This window comes from Rana temporaria, chromosome 12, assembly GCF_905171775.1.
Source record: "Rana temporaria chromosome 12, aRanTem1.1, whole genome shotgun sequence".
NCBI lineage: Eukaryota > Metazoa > Chordata > Amphibia > Anura > Ranidae > Rana > Rana temporaria.
Window position 1 is genome coordinate 69,750,809 of NC_053500.1, and position 18,686 is coordinate 69,769,494.

Below are 18,686 nucleotides of genomic sequence, written 5' to 3' on the forward strand. Positions count from 1 at the left end.
CCTATCCTCCGCCTGATTGGCTAACTCTGGCTGTATAGAGGAATGACCTCTCAGAAAGTGTGTGGGGGGGGGGGATTTTTAATGGTGGCCTTGATTACAGAAATATACTGAATGTTGCTTTTTATTTGTCTGACATATATTTAAGACTTGTCATTTGCTTTAACTTTTTTTCTGATTTAGAGCAGTGCAACAAAAGATGAACTTCAGCCATCAGAAGAAGAGGTTGGCACTTTTACAAAAATCATTGAGGCAATGGGATTCACTGGACCACTGAAGTACAGCAAATGGGTAAGATGACATTTTTGATTGTATAGAATCATAACGGTTTTGCCAAAACTTTGTATTTTACATTTTGCTTATTTTATTTATTTTCACAGTGCTATTGGTACCTAATTCAAACCAGTCTGTTAAATGTAGCATTTTGTAGTGTTATCTCTTTCCCAGTCATACTTGTACGCATAAAAAAAACATGAACTTGGATGTAAACTGATTAACTCATCAGTGTCATTTTATTTGTCAAGTAATGTTTATTGAAACTTTCAGAAGGTTTACATGTGTTCAGAACAATACAATAGCAATTGTAGACCACCAAGGTATAATGTCTGTATGAGTACAATTTGCAAACAGTAGCATACAACAGGGCTTGACAAATTTGCTTGAAATCTAGGAGCCAGCTAAAAAAGTTAGGAGCCAAAAACGCACCCCATCCCGCTGAGCTCACGTGCAGAAGTGTGGTTTGAACACTGCTTTCATATGCGGATATGAAAGCAGTGTTCAAACCACACATGTGAGGTATCACTTCAATTGGTAGAGTGAGAGCAATATTCTAGCCCTAGACCTCCTCTGTAACTCAAAACAAGCAACCTGTAGAATTTTTTAAACGTCGCCTATGGAGATTTTAAAAGGTAAAAGTTTGTCGCCATTCCACGAGCAGACGCAATTTTGAAGTGTGACATGTTGGGTATCCATTTTACTCGGTGTAACATTATCTTTTACAATATAAAATAAATTGGGCTAACTTTACTGTTGTCTTATTTTTTTTATAAAAAAAAGTGTATTTTTCCCAAAAAAGTGCGCTTGTAAGACCGCTGCGCAAAGTATTGCAACGACCGCCATTTTATTCTCTAGGGTGTTAGAATAAAAAAAATATATAATGTTTGGGGGTTCTAACTTTTAATTAAAAGGAAGGAGATGGAAACAGGCAGGGAAGCTCCATTAGCATTGCTGGTTGTCTTGTCATACCTACAGCCACCACAAGAGGGCACCAGATTCCAGAAGGAACCATAGGACTGCAGAAGGCACGACGCGATCGTGATGGGGGGTGCGCACGGAGACAGGGAACCCCAGCTGTGCCGCCCCAGGCGCCAGGTTGCTAATTCTAGTCGCAATTGAGACTTGGCGCCCGGGGTTTGTCGAGCCCTGGCATACAAAGTCACTATAGTCCTGTTATGTGGAAACAAGGCTTAAGTCACGTTGTCTGCTTAAAGATTGTAGGCTGTATGACCGTGTGACAGTGGGACACATAGTGAGCTCCCACATAGTGGACAGTAAAGCGAATAGAAGGGGTTAAGGATTGGGGTGGGGTACAACTGGGGAGAAAACCGCCCCACAGACCTGACCTGAGTGCTCATAGATTGAAAAGTCTTAGTTGGGAGAAAATTAAACAGGGAGCCCATATAATATTGAACACTGCAAATTGGCATTTCCACCTTAAAAAAAGTATTCATACCCCTTGAAATTTTACACATTTTGTCATGTTACAACCAAAAATGTATTTTATTGGGATTTATGTGATAGACCAGTGGTTCTCAACCTTTCTAGTGCTGTGACCCCTTGATAAAATTTCCCAAGTTGTGGGGACCCCGAACAGTAAAATTATTTTCGTAGCGTGGGTTGTCAGCACCCAAGGCAAGGCAAGTAATTTGCACCCCTAACCCACAGATATTTTCGCTCCGAGTCCCTTCCACTTGTACAGTGTTAAAACCCCTTATGGTACATTTTAGTATGTACAACTCTTTCTCTTTGTTCTCCTTTTATCTCTCTCTATGCTAATTTCTTGTTTTTTTTTCCCCCCATCCCTCTCTCTAGCCGTTTTTCCTGTTCTTACTCTTACTCTTTTTCTTCCGTTTTCTTTGTCTCTCCCCCTCTTTTCCTCTCCCTTGCATGTATTCTCTATTTTTAGAGGCAATGCTGGCGGGGAGTTGCGATGAGTGGCAATGCTGATCAGCCAACTTAGGTGCTCTTGATGAAGGTCATCTGGTGATCTGAGAACTGTAGTGGGGACTTTAACCACTTCCATACAGGGCACATACGCACCTTCCTGCCCAAGCCAATTTTCAGCTTTCAGCACTGTCGCACTTTGAATGGCAATTGCGCGGTCATGCTACACTGTACCCAAACAAAATTGGCGTCCTTTTTTCCCCACAAATAAAGCTTTCTTTTGGTGGTATTTGATCACCTCTGCGATTTTTTTTTTTTTTTGCGCAACAACTAAAAAAAGACTAAAAATGTTGAAAAAAAATTACGTTTTTATTTTTTTCTGTTAATTTTTTTGTAAATAAGTACGTTTTCTCTTTCAATTACGGGCACTCATATGGCGGCACTGATGAGATGGCACTGATGGACATCGATGAGGTAGTACTGACTGGCACAGATAAGGTGGCACTGATTGGCGGCGCTGGTATGCGGCACTGATGGGTACACATGGGCGGCACTGATGGGCACACATGGGCGGCACTGATGGGCACACATGGGCGGCACTGATGGGCACACATGGGCGGCACTGATGGGCACACATGGGCGGCACTGGGCACTCATAGGTGGCACAGATGGGCACTCATGGGTGGCACTAATGGATACTTATGGGTGGCACAGATAGGTGGGCACTGGGCATGGATGGGCACTGGGGTGGCACTGATGGACACTGTGGGGTGGCACTGATGGACACTGTGGGGTGGCACTGATGGACACTGTGGGGCGGCACCTATGTTGCCAGTCAGTGCCCATTTGTGGGCACTGATTGGCATCTTTTATTTATTTTTATTTTTTTTCAGCCTTTTTTTAATTTATTTTTTGGGAATTTTTTATTTTTTGGGGGGGGGGGCATTTTTTTCAGTTTGCCCTTCCCTGGTGGTCCAGGGTGGGCTTCCCTGGTGGTCCATGTGGCGATCCGAGGGGGGGCTGCACTGATAAACAATCAGCGCGAACCCCCCCTGTCAGGAGAGCCGCCGTTCGGCTCTACTCGCGTCTGTCAGACGCGAGTGAGGAAGAGCCGTCAACGGCTCTTCCTGTTTACATCGTGATCAGCCGTGGTTGGACACGGCTGATCACGTGGTAAAGAGTCTCCGTGAGAGACTCTTTACCGAGATCGGTTTTTGCGGGGTGTCAGACTGACACCCCGCAACAACGATCGCCGCGATGCGCGCCCCCGGGGGTGCGCAGCGGCTCAGAATCCTGAGGACGTCATATGACGTCCGGTCAGGATTCTACAACCACTTTGCCGCCGTCAATCTGTCATTGGCAGGCGGCAAGTGGTTAAATGGCAACTATAATCACAGGTAGTGTTACTCACTGCGTCTCCAGTTCTGTGGTATCTCATAGCTGTGACACCTATGCCAAAATCAGGAGATAGGGTCCTCCAGCCCCTCCTACTTCACATTCCTCGCCAGTCAGCTGACCTCTAGTCTCTGCCCCCCCCCCCCCCCCCAGCCATGCCGGGAACAGAATGGGCGGCCACAGGCTCCAGGGACAGCCCTGCTGGGCAGCCACAGGCTCCAGGGACAGCCCTGCTGGGCGGCCTCAGGCTCCAGGGACAGCCCTGCTGGGCGGCCACAGGCTCCAGGGACAGCCCTGCTGGGCGGCCACAGGCTCCAGGGACAGCCCTACTGGGCAGCCACAAGCTCCTGGGACAGCCCTGCTGGGCGGCCACAGGCTTCAAGGGCAGCCCTACTGGGCAGCCACAAGCTCCTGGGGCAGCCACAGGCTTCAGGGGCAGCCCTGCTGGGCGGCCACAGGCTTCAGGGGCAGCCCTGCTGGGCGGCCACAGGCTTCAGGGGCAGCCCTGCTGGGCGGCCACAGGCTTCAGGGGCAGCCCTACTGGGCAGCCACAAGCTCCTGGGGCAGCCACAGGCTTCAGGGGCAGCCCTACTTGGCGGCCACAGGTTTCAGGGACAGCCCTGCTGGGCAGATGCAAAAAGGCTGGGAAAGCGGGCTTCAGGAACAGCCCAGGATTTGGTGACCCCTGGCAAATCGTCATTCGATCCCCAGGTTGAGAACCACTGTAATAGACCAACACAAAGTGGCACATAATTGTGAAGTGGGAAGAAAATGATAAATGGTTTTTATTTTTTTTTACAAATAAATATGTGAAGTGTGGCGTGCATTTGTATTCAGTCCCAATACTTTGTAGAACCACATTTCTACAAGTTGTGCCATACTTTTTTCATTTTCCGATGATGGATTGAACAGTGCTCAGTGAGATGTTCAAAGCTTGGGATATCTTTTTATAACCTAACCCTTCTTTAAACTTCTCCACAACTTTATCCCTGACCTGTCTGGTGTGTTCCTTGGCCTTTATGATGCTGTTTGTTTGCTAAGGTTCTCTTACAAACCTCTGAGGGCTTCAGAGAACAGCTGTATTTATTCTGAGATTAAATTACACACTGGTGGACTCTATTTACGAATTAGGTGACTTCTGAAGGCAATTGGTTCTGCTATATTTTAGTTAGGGGTATCAGAGTAAAGAGGGCTGAATACAAATGCCCCCCCCCCCCACACACACACACACACACACTTTTCATATGTTTATTTGTAAAATATTTTGAAAACCATTTATCATTTTCCTTCCACTTCACAGTTATGTGCCAATTTGTGCTGTTCTATTACATAAAATCCCAACAAAATACATTTATATTTGGTTTTACCATGACAAAATGTGGAAAATGTCAATGGGTATGAATACTTTTTCAAGGTACCGTATGTAGGTTGTCCCTAGCAGCCACAAAAGCACAACAGGAAGTAACCAAGTTACTATCTAGCAGTCAGTTTGAAGTACGTCTTGAGTGCGTTGACATTTGCTGAGCAGGATATAGTGGTCATACATTGTTGCCAACCTTCTTCGTTCATGGGGACCAAAGCTCTCACATCTACCAACATATGTGGTGTAAGTTTTTAGGAATAAGTAACAATTAAACCTGAACTATTAGTGTTCTGGCATTTAGCTTGTTGTTCTGGCATTTAGCTAGTTTTTGAATATAGTCCCTAAATTGTAGATGGCAGAATAGATTTCCGGCAGGGACATTGTATTTCTCTTAAACATACTGAAAGGTATTTAACCACTTGCCGACCGACGCCTGTACATTTACGTACCTAAACTCTATGGGCTAGATTCAGAGAGAGTTAGGCCGGCGTATCAGTAGATACGCCGTCGTAACCCTGAATCTACGCCGTCGTAAATTTAAGCGTATTCTGTAAACCAGATACGCTTAAATTAGGCTAAGATACGAGCGGCGTAAGTCTCCTACGCCGTCGTATCTTTTTACGTCGTTTGCGTAAGTCGTACGCGAATAGGGCTGTGCGTAAGTTACGTTCACGTCGTAGGCAGTGTTCGACATATCTTAGGCATTCTATCCGACGCATGCGCTCTGGGATAACGTCATTTACGTGGGGTCATGCTTAATTTCCCTAAAACATGCAAAAAAATGCTGTTTTTCTGCATGCCGGTGGCCATCTTGTAAAAGTTTTTGGCCTCTAGTGCCTGAAATAATGGCGCCAAAGCCCGCAGAATACTTCCTGAGGGATGGCACAGCATGGACAGCGCTCTCAGCTCTTCAGCAGCACTACAGTCTGGTCGAGGTGGGGAGTCTCCTGGGGGGTCTCCCTGCTCTCTGTTGCGGCTGGGAGGGTGACCTGTGGGTCCTGCCTTGCAGTACTAGGGTGGCATATACGGTGGGTCAGCATTGAGTCTGAACCGGAGGCTTCTACCCCAACCATGCCAGAGTTAACCCCTAGTGCCCCTGCTGCTGCGACCTCAGTGGATGCTGTGGGGGCAGTCCTTGAGGCGTTTGTTGCCAGGATTGAAGCGGCAAGTGGCCAGAAGGGGGGTAAAAAGTGCCCCCTCCCTGCGCCTGCTTCTGGGGATGTCTCTGACACGGAATCAGGCCCTGCTATTGCATCTGGCTCTTTTTCCGTTATGTCAGATGATGCAGGCTTAGCTGACACGGACAGTGAGGATGACTTTGCTTCAGGGTCAAAGCATGATAAGGAATTTGTTGGAGCTCTTATCACTGCTGTGCGGGATACTCAGAAACTTGAGGATTTGCGGAGGCATCAGAAATGCCGGTCCCTTTTGGGTTCCGCAAGCCACCCCGCACCGCAAAAGTGTTTCTTTGTGTTCCATATCTGGACAAATTGTTGTACAAAGAATGGGATCAGCCACAGAAAGTTTTTGCTGGGCCAAAATACTTTGCGGTCCGTTATCCTTTTGAGGAGGACTTTTTGAAAAAGTGGGTCTCTCCTCCGTCAGTGGACCCCCTGTGTCCAGGCTGAACAAGGCTACCACGTCCCCTGTGGAAGGGGCTCCCACTTTTAAGGATCCCGCAGATGGGAGAACTGAGGCTGTGGCCCGCTCCATGTTCACAGTGGTGGGGTCGGCGGTGAGACCGGTTTTGGCCGGGGCTCTGGTGTCGCAGACACTTACCAAACAGGCAAAGTCCTTGCTGCAGGAACTGGAGGGGCAGAATGCTTCTGAGCTCTGTGTGAACCTGGCCGAACAGTTGGTACAGGGTTTAAAGTTTGTCTGTAAAGGCGGCCCTGGATACGCGCTCCTGGGCCTCCGCGGTGGTACTACGCCGCCTCGTGTGGCTGAAGTGTTGGTCTGCGGACCAGTCTTCTAAAAAGGCTTTGGTGGTCCCTGGATGACATCATAAAGGATGCCACAGGCGGTAACAGCACCCTGCTCCCACAATCTGGGAAGGGAAAGGAGCCTTGCCGTAAGCAAGGGCCCTCCTTTACTGCCCCAAGCATTTTTTCGCCCGCTAAGTGCGGCAGGAAAACGTTTTCAGGGAGCTAAAGCGCCTGCTGAAGGGCAAAAACGCCCCTGGTACCGCAAGCCCAACAAGCCTGCGGACAAGCCTGCTTCTGCATGAAGGTCTGCCCCGCATCTCTGGTGGGGGGCCGGCTTCGCAAATTCGCGGCTCGGTGGAGGTCTCTTCTTTCCGACCGTTGGGTTTGTGAAGTAGTTTCCTCGGGGTACAAGATAGTTTCTCTCTTGCCCAGGAGCTGTCCAGGATCTGCTGGTCAGGGGGGTGGTTGTGCCGGTTCCCTCAACGGAACGGTTTCAGGGGTTTTACTCCAATCTGTTTGTACTCCCCAAGAAGGAAGGGGTCCGCCCAACACTGGACCTCAAGGCCCCCAATTGTTTTGTCAAAGTGCAAAAATTCAGGATGGAGTCGATTTGCTCAGTTGTAGCAGCGCTCCATCAGGGGGATTTCCTAGCATCCTTGGATATCAAGGATGCGTATCTGCATGCGTTATGCGATCGGAGAGGACCACTTTCAATTTGTGGCCCTCCCGTTCGACCTGGCCTCGGCACCACAGGTTTTCACCAAGGTGCTCGCAACGATTCTGGCCCTGCTGAGGCAGCACGGGATCGCTATCGTAGGATACCTGGACGACCTTCTTCTGAGAGCTTCTTCAAGCTCAGAATTAGAAGAGGATGTGTCTCATCACCTGTCAAACCCTACAAGAATTCGGTTGGCTATTGAATACCCAGAAATCGTTACTGGTACCGTCTCAGCGGTTGGAATACCTGGGGTTAGTCCTGGACTCCTCAGAGGCGAGAGTTTTCCTCCCAACGGAAAAACTACAGACATTGCAGTCTGCGGTGCAGCGGTTGACGACCCAGAAATGGGCGTCGCTTCGCTTTTGCATGAGAGTGCTGGGTCTGATGGTCGCCTCCTTCGAGGCAGTGCCGTATGCCCAATTTCACACTCGAATATTGCAAAAAGAGATTCTGTCACGTTGGGACAAGCTCCCTTCGTCTCTGGATTACCAGATTCGGGTGAGTCACCTGGTCAGGTCCTCCCTACTGTGGTGGCTGACATCTCCGGCACTTCGGGCTGGAAAATCATTTCTGCCGTGCCATTGGACAGTGATCACGACGGATGCCAGCCTCTCTGGCTGGGGGGGTGTCTGGGGTGTCCAGTCAGCCCAGGGGCACTGGACTCAGGAGGAGTCCCACCTACCAATCAATGTACTGGAGCTCTGAGCGATCAAGTTGTCTCTCCAAGTGGTCTCTGGGTCTACAGGACCGACCGGTCAGGATCCAGTCCGACAACGCCGCGGCCGTGGCATACGTCAATCATCAGGGGGGCACGCGAAGCTCCGCTGCAGCGACATCCTCAGGTGGGCCGAAAGGTACGTTCCGGCTATGTCGGCCGTGTACATTCCGGGGGTGCAGAACTGGCAAGTCGACTACCTAAGTCGCCAAATGCTAGACCAAGGAGAATGGTCGCTACACCCGGAGGTGTTTCAGAGTCTGTGCCAAAGATGGGGCATTCCAGACGTGGACCTTCTGGCGTCCCGTCTCAATTGGAAGGTGTCATGGTTCGTGGCTAGGTCAAGTGAACCGTGGGCGGACACGTCAGACGCGTTGGTGGCACCATGGGGTCACTATCGCCTAATCTACGCCTTCCCTCCTCTGAAGCTTCTTCCTCGCCTGCTGCGCAGAGTGGAAGCCGAGGGGATACCAACAATCCTGATCACTCCGGATTGACTGCGCTGTCCCTGGTACGCAGACCTGGTGCGTCTGGTGGCAGACGTCCCCTGGCGTCTACCCCTGAGAGAAGATCTTCTGTCGCAGGGTCCGATCTTTCACCCTGCTTTACAGTCACTGGCTTTAACTGCGTGGCTGTTGAGAGCCAGGTGCTGAAGGATCGAGGCCTGTCGGGCTCGGTGATCTTTACCATGTTAAGAGCACGGAAGTCTACTTCACGAAAGATTTACCATCATACGTGGAAGGCCTAAATCGCCACGTGTAAAGAGATGAAATGGCACCCCCGTACATACGTGTTGTCCCGGATTCGGTTGCTCTTACAGCGTGGAGTGGATCAGGCCCTCACCTTAAGTACGGTTAAGAGTCAGATACTGGTGCGTACGTTTGTTCAGGGGTTTTGGTATGTAGCCCCTCCTGTGCGTCCTCCACTGCCTCCATGGGACTTAAATTTAGTCCTTTCGGTGCTTCAAAATATATTCTGCTACTCCCGAGTATGGCTTTTACTTTTGGCCACATACAGAGACACAACATGCAAGGAGCATAAATTATACATATACAGGTCATTCTCAAAAAATTAGCATATTGTGATAAAGTTCATTATTTTCTGTAATGTAGTGATAAACATTAGACTTTCATATATTTTAGATTCATTACACACAACTGAAGTAGTTCAAGCCTTTTTATTGTTTTAATATTGCTGATTTTGGCATACAGCTCATGAAAACCCCAAATTCCTATCTCAAAAAATTAGCATATCATGAAAAGGTTCTCTAAACGAGCTCTTAACCTAATCATCTGAATCAACTAATTAACTCTAAACACCTGCAAAAGATTCCTGAGGCATCTAAAAACTCCCAGCCTGGTTCATTACTCCAAACCGCAATCATGGGTAAGACTGCCGACCTGAATGCTGTCCAGAAGGCCATCATTGACACCCTCAATCAAGAGGGTAAGACACAGAAAGAAATTTCTGAACAAATAGGCTGTTTCCAGAGTGCTGTATCAAGGCACCTCAGTGGGAAGTCTGTGGGAAGGGAAAAGTGTGGCAGAAAACGCTGCACAACGAGAAGAGGTGACCGGACCCTGAGGAAGATTGTGGAGAAGGACCGATTCCAGACCTTGGGAGTCTGGAGTAGAAACATCCAGAGCCATCGTGTACAGGCGTGTGCAGGAAATGGGCTACAGGTGCCGCATTCCCCAGGTCAAGCCACTTTTGAACCAGAAACAGCAGCAGAAGCGCCTGACCTGGGCTACAGAGAAGCAACACTGGACTGTTGCTCAGTGGTCCAAAGTACTTTTTTCGGATGAAAGCAAATTTTGCATGTCATTCGGTAATCAAGGTGCCAGAGTCTGGAGGAAGACTGGGGAGAGGGAAATGCCAAAATGCCTGAAGTCCAGTGTCAAGTACCCACAGTCAGTGATGGTCTGGGGTGCCATGTCAGCTGCTGGTGTTGGTCCACTGTGTTTTATCAAGGGCAGGGTGAATGCAGCTAGCTATCAGGAGATTTTGGAGCACTTCATGCTTCCATCTGCTGAAAAGCTTTATGGAGATGAAGATTTCATTTTTCAGCACGACCTGGCACCTGCTCACAGTGCCAAAACCACTGGTAAATGGTTTACTGACCATGGTATTACTGTGCTCAATTGGCCTGCCAACTCTCCTGACCTGAACCCCATAGAGAATCTGTGGGATATTGGGAAGAGAAAGTTGAGAGACGCAAGACCCAACACTCTGGATGAGCTTAAGGCCGCTACCGAAGCATCCTGGGCCTCCATAACACCTCAGCAGTGCCACAGGCTGATTGCCTCCATGCCACGCCGCATGGAAGCAGTCATTTCTGCAAAAGGATTCCCGACCAAGTATTGAGTGCATAACTGAACATAATTATTTGAAGGTTGACTTTTTTTTTAATTAAAAACACTTTTCTTTTATTGGTCGGATGAAATATGCTAATTTTTTGAGATAGGAATTTGGGGTTTTCATGAGCTGTATGCCAAAAATCCTCAATATTAAAACAATAAAAGGCTTGAACTACTTCAGTTGTGTGTAATGAATCTAAAATATATGAAAGTCTAATGTTTATCAGTACATTACAGAAAATAATGAACTTTATCACAATATGCTAATTTTTTGAGAATGACCTGTAATTTCTTGACTACTTCTTACACTTTTGAAGGTCATGGAGCACCCGGACAATGGAAATGCCCAAAAAATTACCCAATTTCGGAAAGTAAACACCCCAATGTATATTCTATGAGGCATAATTAGTCTTTTGAACATGTAATTTTTTCCCACAAGTTTTGGGAAAACGTGGAACAAAAATGAAAACGCATTTTTATGTTAAACAAAGTTGTCCATTTATAAGATATTTCTAACACATAGCATATACATAGCAAAAATGACACCCCAAAATACATTTTGCTACTCCTTAGTATGGCGATGCCACATACAGAAGCCCAACATGCAGAGAGTACCATCAGGTGTTCTAGGACATAAATCTTTTATTTAATTTATCTACCCATTACACTTTTGGGAGACACTGATGTGGCATGGATGTGGTTGTTATGACTCTGCAATACTTAAGTTTCTAGACTATAAGTTTGGATCTCAAAACGGAGGCTACTCAGCTCAAACCACCGGTTCACTCTCAAAGTAATATAAAGAGTTTGGGGTTAGGTCATCACAACCTCCAGAGAACAAAACATATATTATAGATAGCTTATTAACTCATAAGCTAATTGTCTACTGCAGCATATAAACAGTCTCTGTAATCAACACAAGCTGGTGTTGGTAATGATTCAGGTTAGTATATTGATGTAATAAGGCAGTTAGTATGGAGATGAATACAGTCCTGTATAGATTCAGCATTAACTATAAGCAATACATCTTGTCATAGATAATACTTGCGGTTTAGGAGGTTTTCTGTAGTTGATTCTGTGACAGGAATCTGCTGGTAGTGGTGATCCAGTGATAATTGGAGCAGAACGTGGCAGCTGGTCCTATAAGGGATCTGTATCAGGCAGAAGGATACTGGCTCAATGAGTGTCCACTAAGCAAGGTTTTCCTGGGAGCCCAATGTGGGACAGAGTCCAGAGAGGTGAGGTCCAGGGAGCAGGGTCCAGAGTGCAGAGGTCCGGAGCGCAGAGGTGCAGCGGTGCAGGGGTCCAGCGTGGGCACAGGTCCTGCAATGAGGGTACCAGGTTCCAGGTGGCGGCAGGGTCCAACCAGAATAACCGAACACCCTGCCGCCGATCCTGGGGGGTTTAAATAGCCCGGGTGCCGAGCGCCGAGCGTGACACGCTGGGACGCGCTTCCGCGTTCCAGCGTGGAACGCAGACGTCCGCGCACCGGAAGTGACGCGGACGTCTTACAGAACGGAGCGCAGCTGTTAGAAACAGGGACAGCTGCGCTCGTTCTGCATGGAGTAACGCAGATGGCGTTACATACTCCCCTCCTCAAGGGGGCACCTATAGTGCGCCCCGAAGGAGACGGCCTATCAGGATACCTGCGGTGAAACTGTTTAATGAGTCGGGGAGCATGGATGTCTGTGGAATCCTCCCAGGAGTCATCAAGATGACTATAACCCTTCCAACGAATTAAATACTGAAGAGAAGAACCTTTCTTTCTTGAATTGAGAATCTTCTCTACTTCAAATTCAGCTTCGCCAAGGACATCAACTGGAGGAGGAGGTTGAGGATGTCTGTTAGGGAATGGATTAGGTACGTATGGTTTGATAAGTGAAACATGGAAGGACGGATGAATTTTCCAATCGGGAGGCAAAAGAAGTCTAACCGCGTTGGTGTTGATCACGTGAGAAATTGGGAAAGGTCCAGTGAATTGACGGCCAAGTTTTTTTGAAGGTATTTTGAGGCGTAAGTTCCAAGTGGACAACCAAACTAAATCGCCAACCTTGTAAATGGGAGGTATTGTTCTATGAGTGTCGTAATATCTTTTTTGTTTTTGTTGAGCAGTTTCAAGATTGGAGCGCAATATACTCAGAGTCTTTTTTATGGTTGACAGATAGTGTTCCACCGCGGGAACATTGTTAGGGAGAAAAGAGGGCGGCAAACTGTTGGGATGAAATCCGTAGTTGGCGTAGAATGGTGAAAATTGAGAAGATGAACTGGTGGCGTTGTTATATGCAAATTCTGCATGCGGAAGCAGATGGAACCAATCATCTTGTAAATGGGTGCAATAGCAACGTAGATATTGTTCAAGTGTTTGGTTGACACGCTCTGTTTGCCCGTTTGTTTGAGGGTGATAGGCAGTGGACATACGGTGATCAATTTGTAAGGTTTGGCAGAGGCCTTTCCAAAATCTAGAAATGAACTGAGAGCCACGGTCGGAAATGATCTGGGAAGGTAATCCATGAAGTTTAATAACGTTGGAGATGAAAGCCTTTGCTGTTTGTTGAGATGTTGGCAAATCTTTTAAGGGAATGAAGTGAGCCATTTTAGTTAATACATCAACTGTGACCATGATGGTATTAGCACCTTGTGACCTAGGGAGATCAACTATGAAATCCATAGAAATGACATCCCAGGGTCTATTTGGTATAGGGATGGAAGTTAGAAGACCATAGGGAGGCTTCCTTGAATGTTTGTTGGTGGCACAAATGTCACAGGAACGGACATAATCCTGTACTGTCTTTGTTAACTGAGGCCACCAGTAGTCTCTTTTAAGAAGATGGATGGTTTTACTGACACCAAGATGACCCGCAAGTGGAGAATCGTGGAGTTGTTTGAGAAGTATAAGTTGTAATTTTGGTGGAACGTAAATCTTATTGTTGAAAGTATACACTCCATTTGAATGTCTTTTTAGATCCTTAGGTAATTGAGGAGCTTCTTTAGAAAGGGTCTGAATAAGCAAATGTTTGAAGGAGGTCGTAATCCCAATGAATCGGTTGGAAGGAATAATGGAGAGAGGAGGAACCTCCAACGTCTGGTCTTCGTGCATACGGGACAATGAATCGGCCTTAATATTTTGTGATCCCGGGAGGTAGGAGATGAGGAAATCGAATCTATCAAAAAACAAACTCCACCTAACTTGACGAGCTGAGAGGGTCTTGCATGTCTTTAAATGTTGCAAATTGCGATGGTCAGTAAGAATGGTAATTGGGTGTGTGGAACCCTCCAATAAATGTCTCCAATTAGCTAAAGCATCCCTTATAGCAAGTAGTTCCTTTTCCCCAATGGGATAATTCTTTTCAGCTGGTGATAGTGTTCTGGAATAGAAGGCAACTGGATGCAATGGTTCTGATAATGTTGATTGTTGAGAGAGTACAGCCCCCAAGGCAAAATGTGAGGCATCAACTTCCAGTGTGAAATGGTATAGTGGGTTAGGTAACTGAAGAATGGGAGCGGAAGTATAACTGACCTTGAGTGTATCAAAGGATCTTTGTGCTTCCTCGGTCCAGGAGAAAGGTGTCTTTGAACTAGTTAAACTAGTTAGCGGTTTTACAATCGTTGAAAAATTCTTGATGAATTTTCTATAGTAATTCGAAAATCCAAGGAATCGCTGGAGGGCCTTCCTAGTTTGGGGAATCGGCCAAGATAAGATGCAATCCACTTTGGAATGATCCATCTGAATTCCGTTAGGGGTGATCTGGTACCCGAGGAAGGAGATACTAGTTTGACTGAAAACACACTTCTCAAGTTTAGCGTATAAGGAGTGTGTTCTGAGTCTAGCCAAAACCCAACGCACGTGTTTATTGTGTTCCTCCGGAGTGTCCGAATAAATTAAAATGTCATCCAGGTAAACTACAACACAAATGTCTAGCAGATCGTGAAAAATATCATTAATGAATCTCTGAAAGGTTGCTGGGGCATTACATAGCCCGAAGGGCATGACCACACTCTCGAAAAGACCATATCGTGTCTTGAAGGCAGTCTTCCATTCGTCACCCAAACGGATTCTTATCAAGTTGTAGGCCCCCCTGAGATCTAGTTTCGTGTAGATCTTGGAGGTCTGGAGACGTTCAATGAGTTCTGGAATAAGTGGCAGCGGATATCTATTCTTTATAGTAATATTGTTGAGAGAGCGATAGTCAATTACTGGCCGAAGCGAACCATCTTTCTTTTTAATAAAGAACAATGCTGCACTTGCTGGAGAAGTGGAGGGCCTAATAAATCCTTTCTCGAGATTCTCATCCAGGTATTTTTTCAAATGTACCAGCTCTGGTTGTGATAAGGGATAAATCCGAGCGGTAGGGATAGGCCTGTCAGACATAAGGTCTATAGGACAGTCATAAATCCTGCGGGGGAAGTATGTCTGCGTTGGTCTTGCTGAAGACATCCGCAAATTCAAGTAAATAATCGGGCAGATTAACCGGGTGAACTTCTGAACAGGAGATTGTGCAAGAAGGGTAACAGAATTCTTTACAGTAGGTAGACTGTAAGGAAATAGAGTTTGTGGCCCATAAGAAACTAGGTTGATGAAGAAGTAACCATGGTAAACCGAGAACTATAGGAAATACAGGAGATGAAATAATATCCAAAACAAGGGTCTCAGTATGACCAGTTCCACAGGTAACCAAGAGAGGAGAGGTTTGGGAAGAGACTGGACCTGAGGAAGAACTAGACCCATCAATAAAAGTGAGTGACACAGGAATTTGCTTAAACACACAGGGGATTTTATTGGATTCTACAATTTTTGAATCAATGAAATTGCCACAGGCTCCGCTGTCGACCATCGCTTCAAGGGTAATCCTTTCTTGATCCCACTGTAAAGTAAGAGCGATAAAAATGTAACGGTTAGAGGTAGTACCATTTGAATTAGGCTTACTAATGTGGGAAAATTTACCTTCAGAGTTCCTCTTTAGAAGCGGACAACTGGATACCATGTGATCCGGAGCTGAGCAATACAAACAAAGATTATTGGTTCTACGGCGTTGTTTCTCGGCTGGGGATAAAGGACCTTTGATAGTACCGATATCCATGGGAACATCCTTGGGAGGAGATCTAGATCTTTTGAAAGGTGTTTGAAGATATGTGTTACCACGTTCAGCCTTCCTTTCCCGAAGACGACGATCAATGGCAACAGAGAGGTGCATAAGATCCTCTAAAGATGTTGGGAGCTCAATACGGGCAAGTTCATCCTTCATTGCTTCCGCTAAGCCTAAACGAAATTGGTTCCTAAGAGCAATCTCTGACCATTGGGTCTCTCTGCTCCAACATTTAAATTCAGAGATGTAGTCTTCCACATGTCTTTTCCCCTGTTTAAGGTTCCTAATTGAATTCTCTGCAGTCAACTGTTTATTAGGATCTTCATATAATAATGACATCTCATCCAAAAAGGTGTCGAAAGCACCCAGAAGGTCCCCATGTTCCTCAATGTAAGTATCAGCCCAAACTCTGGGTTCGCCCTTAAGATAAGAAATTAGGGTGAGGATTCTAATCCTGTCAGAATAATATGTGCGAGGGCGCAACTCAAACATTAATCGGCATGAGCTAATAAATTGGCGGTAGTATTTCCTATCCCCAGAGAAGACCTCTGGAGGACAGACTTTAGGTTCAGGCCTCTCCCTGGCTTGCGCAAAATTTTGATTGCGTAAGGCATCGTTGTCTAAACGCAATTCATTCATGGAGGCGGTAAGGGTATCTACCCTCTGTGAAAGTCCCACTAAATGATTTGCAAGCTCCGCTGGATCCATGTCAAAAAAGTTTTTGCGGTTCGGTTATTATGTTATGACTCTGCAATACTTAAGTTTCTAGACTATAAGTTTGGATCTCAAAACGGAGGCTACTCAGCTCAAACCACCGGTTCACTCTCAAAGTAATATAAAGAGTTTGGGGTTAGGTCATCACAACCTCCAGAGAACAAAACATATATTATAGATAGCTTATTAACTCATAAGCCAATTGTCTACTGCAGCATATAAACAGTCTCTGTAATCAACACAAGCTGGTGTTGGTAATGATTCAGGTTAGTATATTGATGTAATAAGGCAGTTAGTATGGAGATGAATACAGTCCTGTATAGATTCAGCATTAACTATAAGCAATACATCTTGTCATAGATAATACTTGCGGTTTAGGAGGTTTTCTGTAGTTGATTCTGTGACAGGAATCTGCTGGTAGTGGTGATCCAGTGATAATTGGAGCAGAACGTGGCAGCTGGTCCTATAAGGGATCTGTATCAGGCAGAAGGATACTGGCTCAATGAGTGTCCACTAAGCAAGGTTTTCCTGGGAGCCCAATGTGGGACAGAGTCCAGAGAGGTGAGGTCCAGGGAGCAGGGTCCAGAGTGCAGAGGTCCGGAGCGCAGAGGTGCAGCGGTGCAGGGGTCCAGCGTGGGCACAGGTCCTGCAATGAGGGTACCAGGTTCCAGGTGGCGGCAGGGTCCAACCAGAATAACCGAACACCCTGCCGCCGATCCTGGGGGGTTTAAATAGCCCGGGTGCCGAGCGCCGAGCGTGACACGCTGGGACGCGCTTCCGCGTTCCAGCGTGGAACGCAGACGTCCGCGCACCGGAAGTGACGCGGACGTCTTACAGAACGGAGCGCAGCTGTTAGAAACAGGGACAGCTGCGCTCGTTCTGCATGGAGTAACGCAGATGGCGTTACAGTGGTACAGATTAGCACTGATGTGACGTGTGTGGCACGGATGAGCACTGATGTGGCACGGATGAGCACTGATGTGGCACGGATGAGCACTGATGTGGCACGGATGAGCACTGATGTGGCAAGGATGAGCACTGATGTGGCAAGGATGAGCACTGATGTGGCAAGGATGAGCACTGATGTGGCAAGGATGAGCACGGATGTGGCAAGGATGAGCACGGATGTGGCAAGGATGAGCACGGATGAGAACTGATGTGGCATGGTTGTGGCGCGGATTATCACTGATGTGGCACGGATTAGGCACAGATGATCACTGATGTGGCACGGGTGAGCTATGGATGGGGATGGGTGAGCATGAATGAGCCATGGAGGGGGATGGATGAGCCATGAAGGGGGATGGATGAGCCATGAAGGGGGATGGATGAGCCATGGATGGATGGATGGATGAGCCATGGATGAGCACAGATGATCTGAAATTTCCACAGTGCTGCTGAACCCAGATTTCCACCTCTCCTTGCACGCTGCACTGATTGGCGAGAGGGGAGGAGCCGAACCGGACATGCTCCGGTTTGTTTACAAGTGATCATGCTGTCATTGGACAGCGTGATCACATGGTAAAGGGCCTTGGTCATTGGCCCGTTACCCCAATCCATTACACGCCGAGTCTGGGAGACCCGACGCCACGGACATTCCCGGGTGTGCGCCCCAAGGGGCACGCGATTCTGGGAGGACTTCATAGTACACCCTCCCAGAGTTATCCTACCGCGCTGTAATTGTCATTCGGCTATGGCCCGGTCGGCAAGTGGTTAAGGTAGCCAAAGAATGTTGGTTATTTTCACAGTGTCAATATATAGCTTCTATTCTGACCCATAAGGGGTGTTTCTTTTGAGGCTTGGTACTTTTTAAAAACTGGGCACTCCAATCCATCTTGAAGGTTATGGAGGAACATGGAGTGTGCTGAGATTCGGGGTTTGTGGTTGTGCAATATAAACCATATCGAAAAAATATTGGGGAATATGTACTGGGAAAACAAAAAAAAAATGTTGAATTTGCCCCAGGTACTCACGAGGCTTTTCAATTTAGACAACATAGCAGGGTAGTTTGCTGTGTATGATATGTTGTAGACATGCGTAAGCTGAATTTTTCTCATTTCTGTTATAAAATTTAGAAAATTATTATTTTTTATTCATACATTTTGGCCAAAATTTATACTGCTACATTTCCTTGGTAAAAATAAATACAAGTTGGTGTATATTATTTGGTCTTTGTGAAAGTTATAGAGTCCACAAGCTATGGTGCCCAATATCTGAAAATTGATCACACCTGAAGTACTGAAAGCCTATCTCATTTC

General features: G+C 46.8%; 1 protein-coding gene across 1 annotated transcript in view; it reads left to right on the plus strand.

The window, feature by feature from the left end:
- Window positions 1-18,686, plus strand: part of LOC120918493 (ubiquinol-cytochrome-c reductase complex assembly factor 1) — a 227,158-nt gene that overhangs the window by 58,271 nt on the left and 150,201 nt on the right. The window contains exon 4 of the mRNA XM_040330099.1: window positions 181-288. Coding sequence (XP_040186033.1) covers window positions 181-288 — 108 coding nt within the window. The remainder of the gene's footprint in view (window positions 1-180; window positions 289-18,686) is intronic.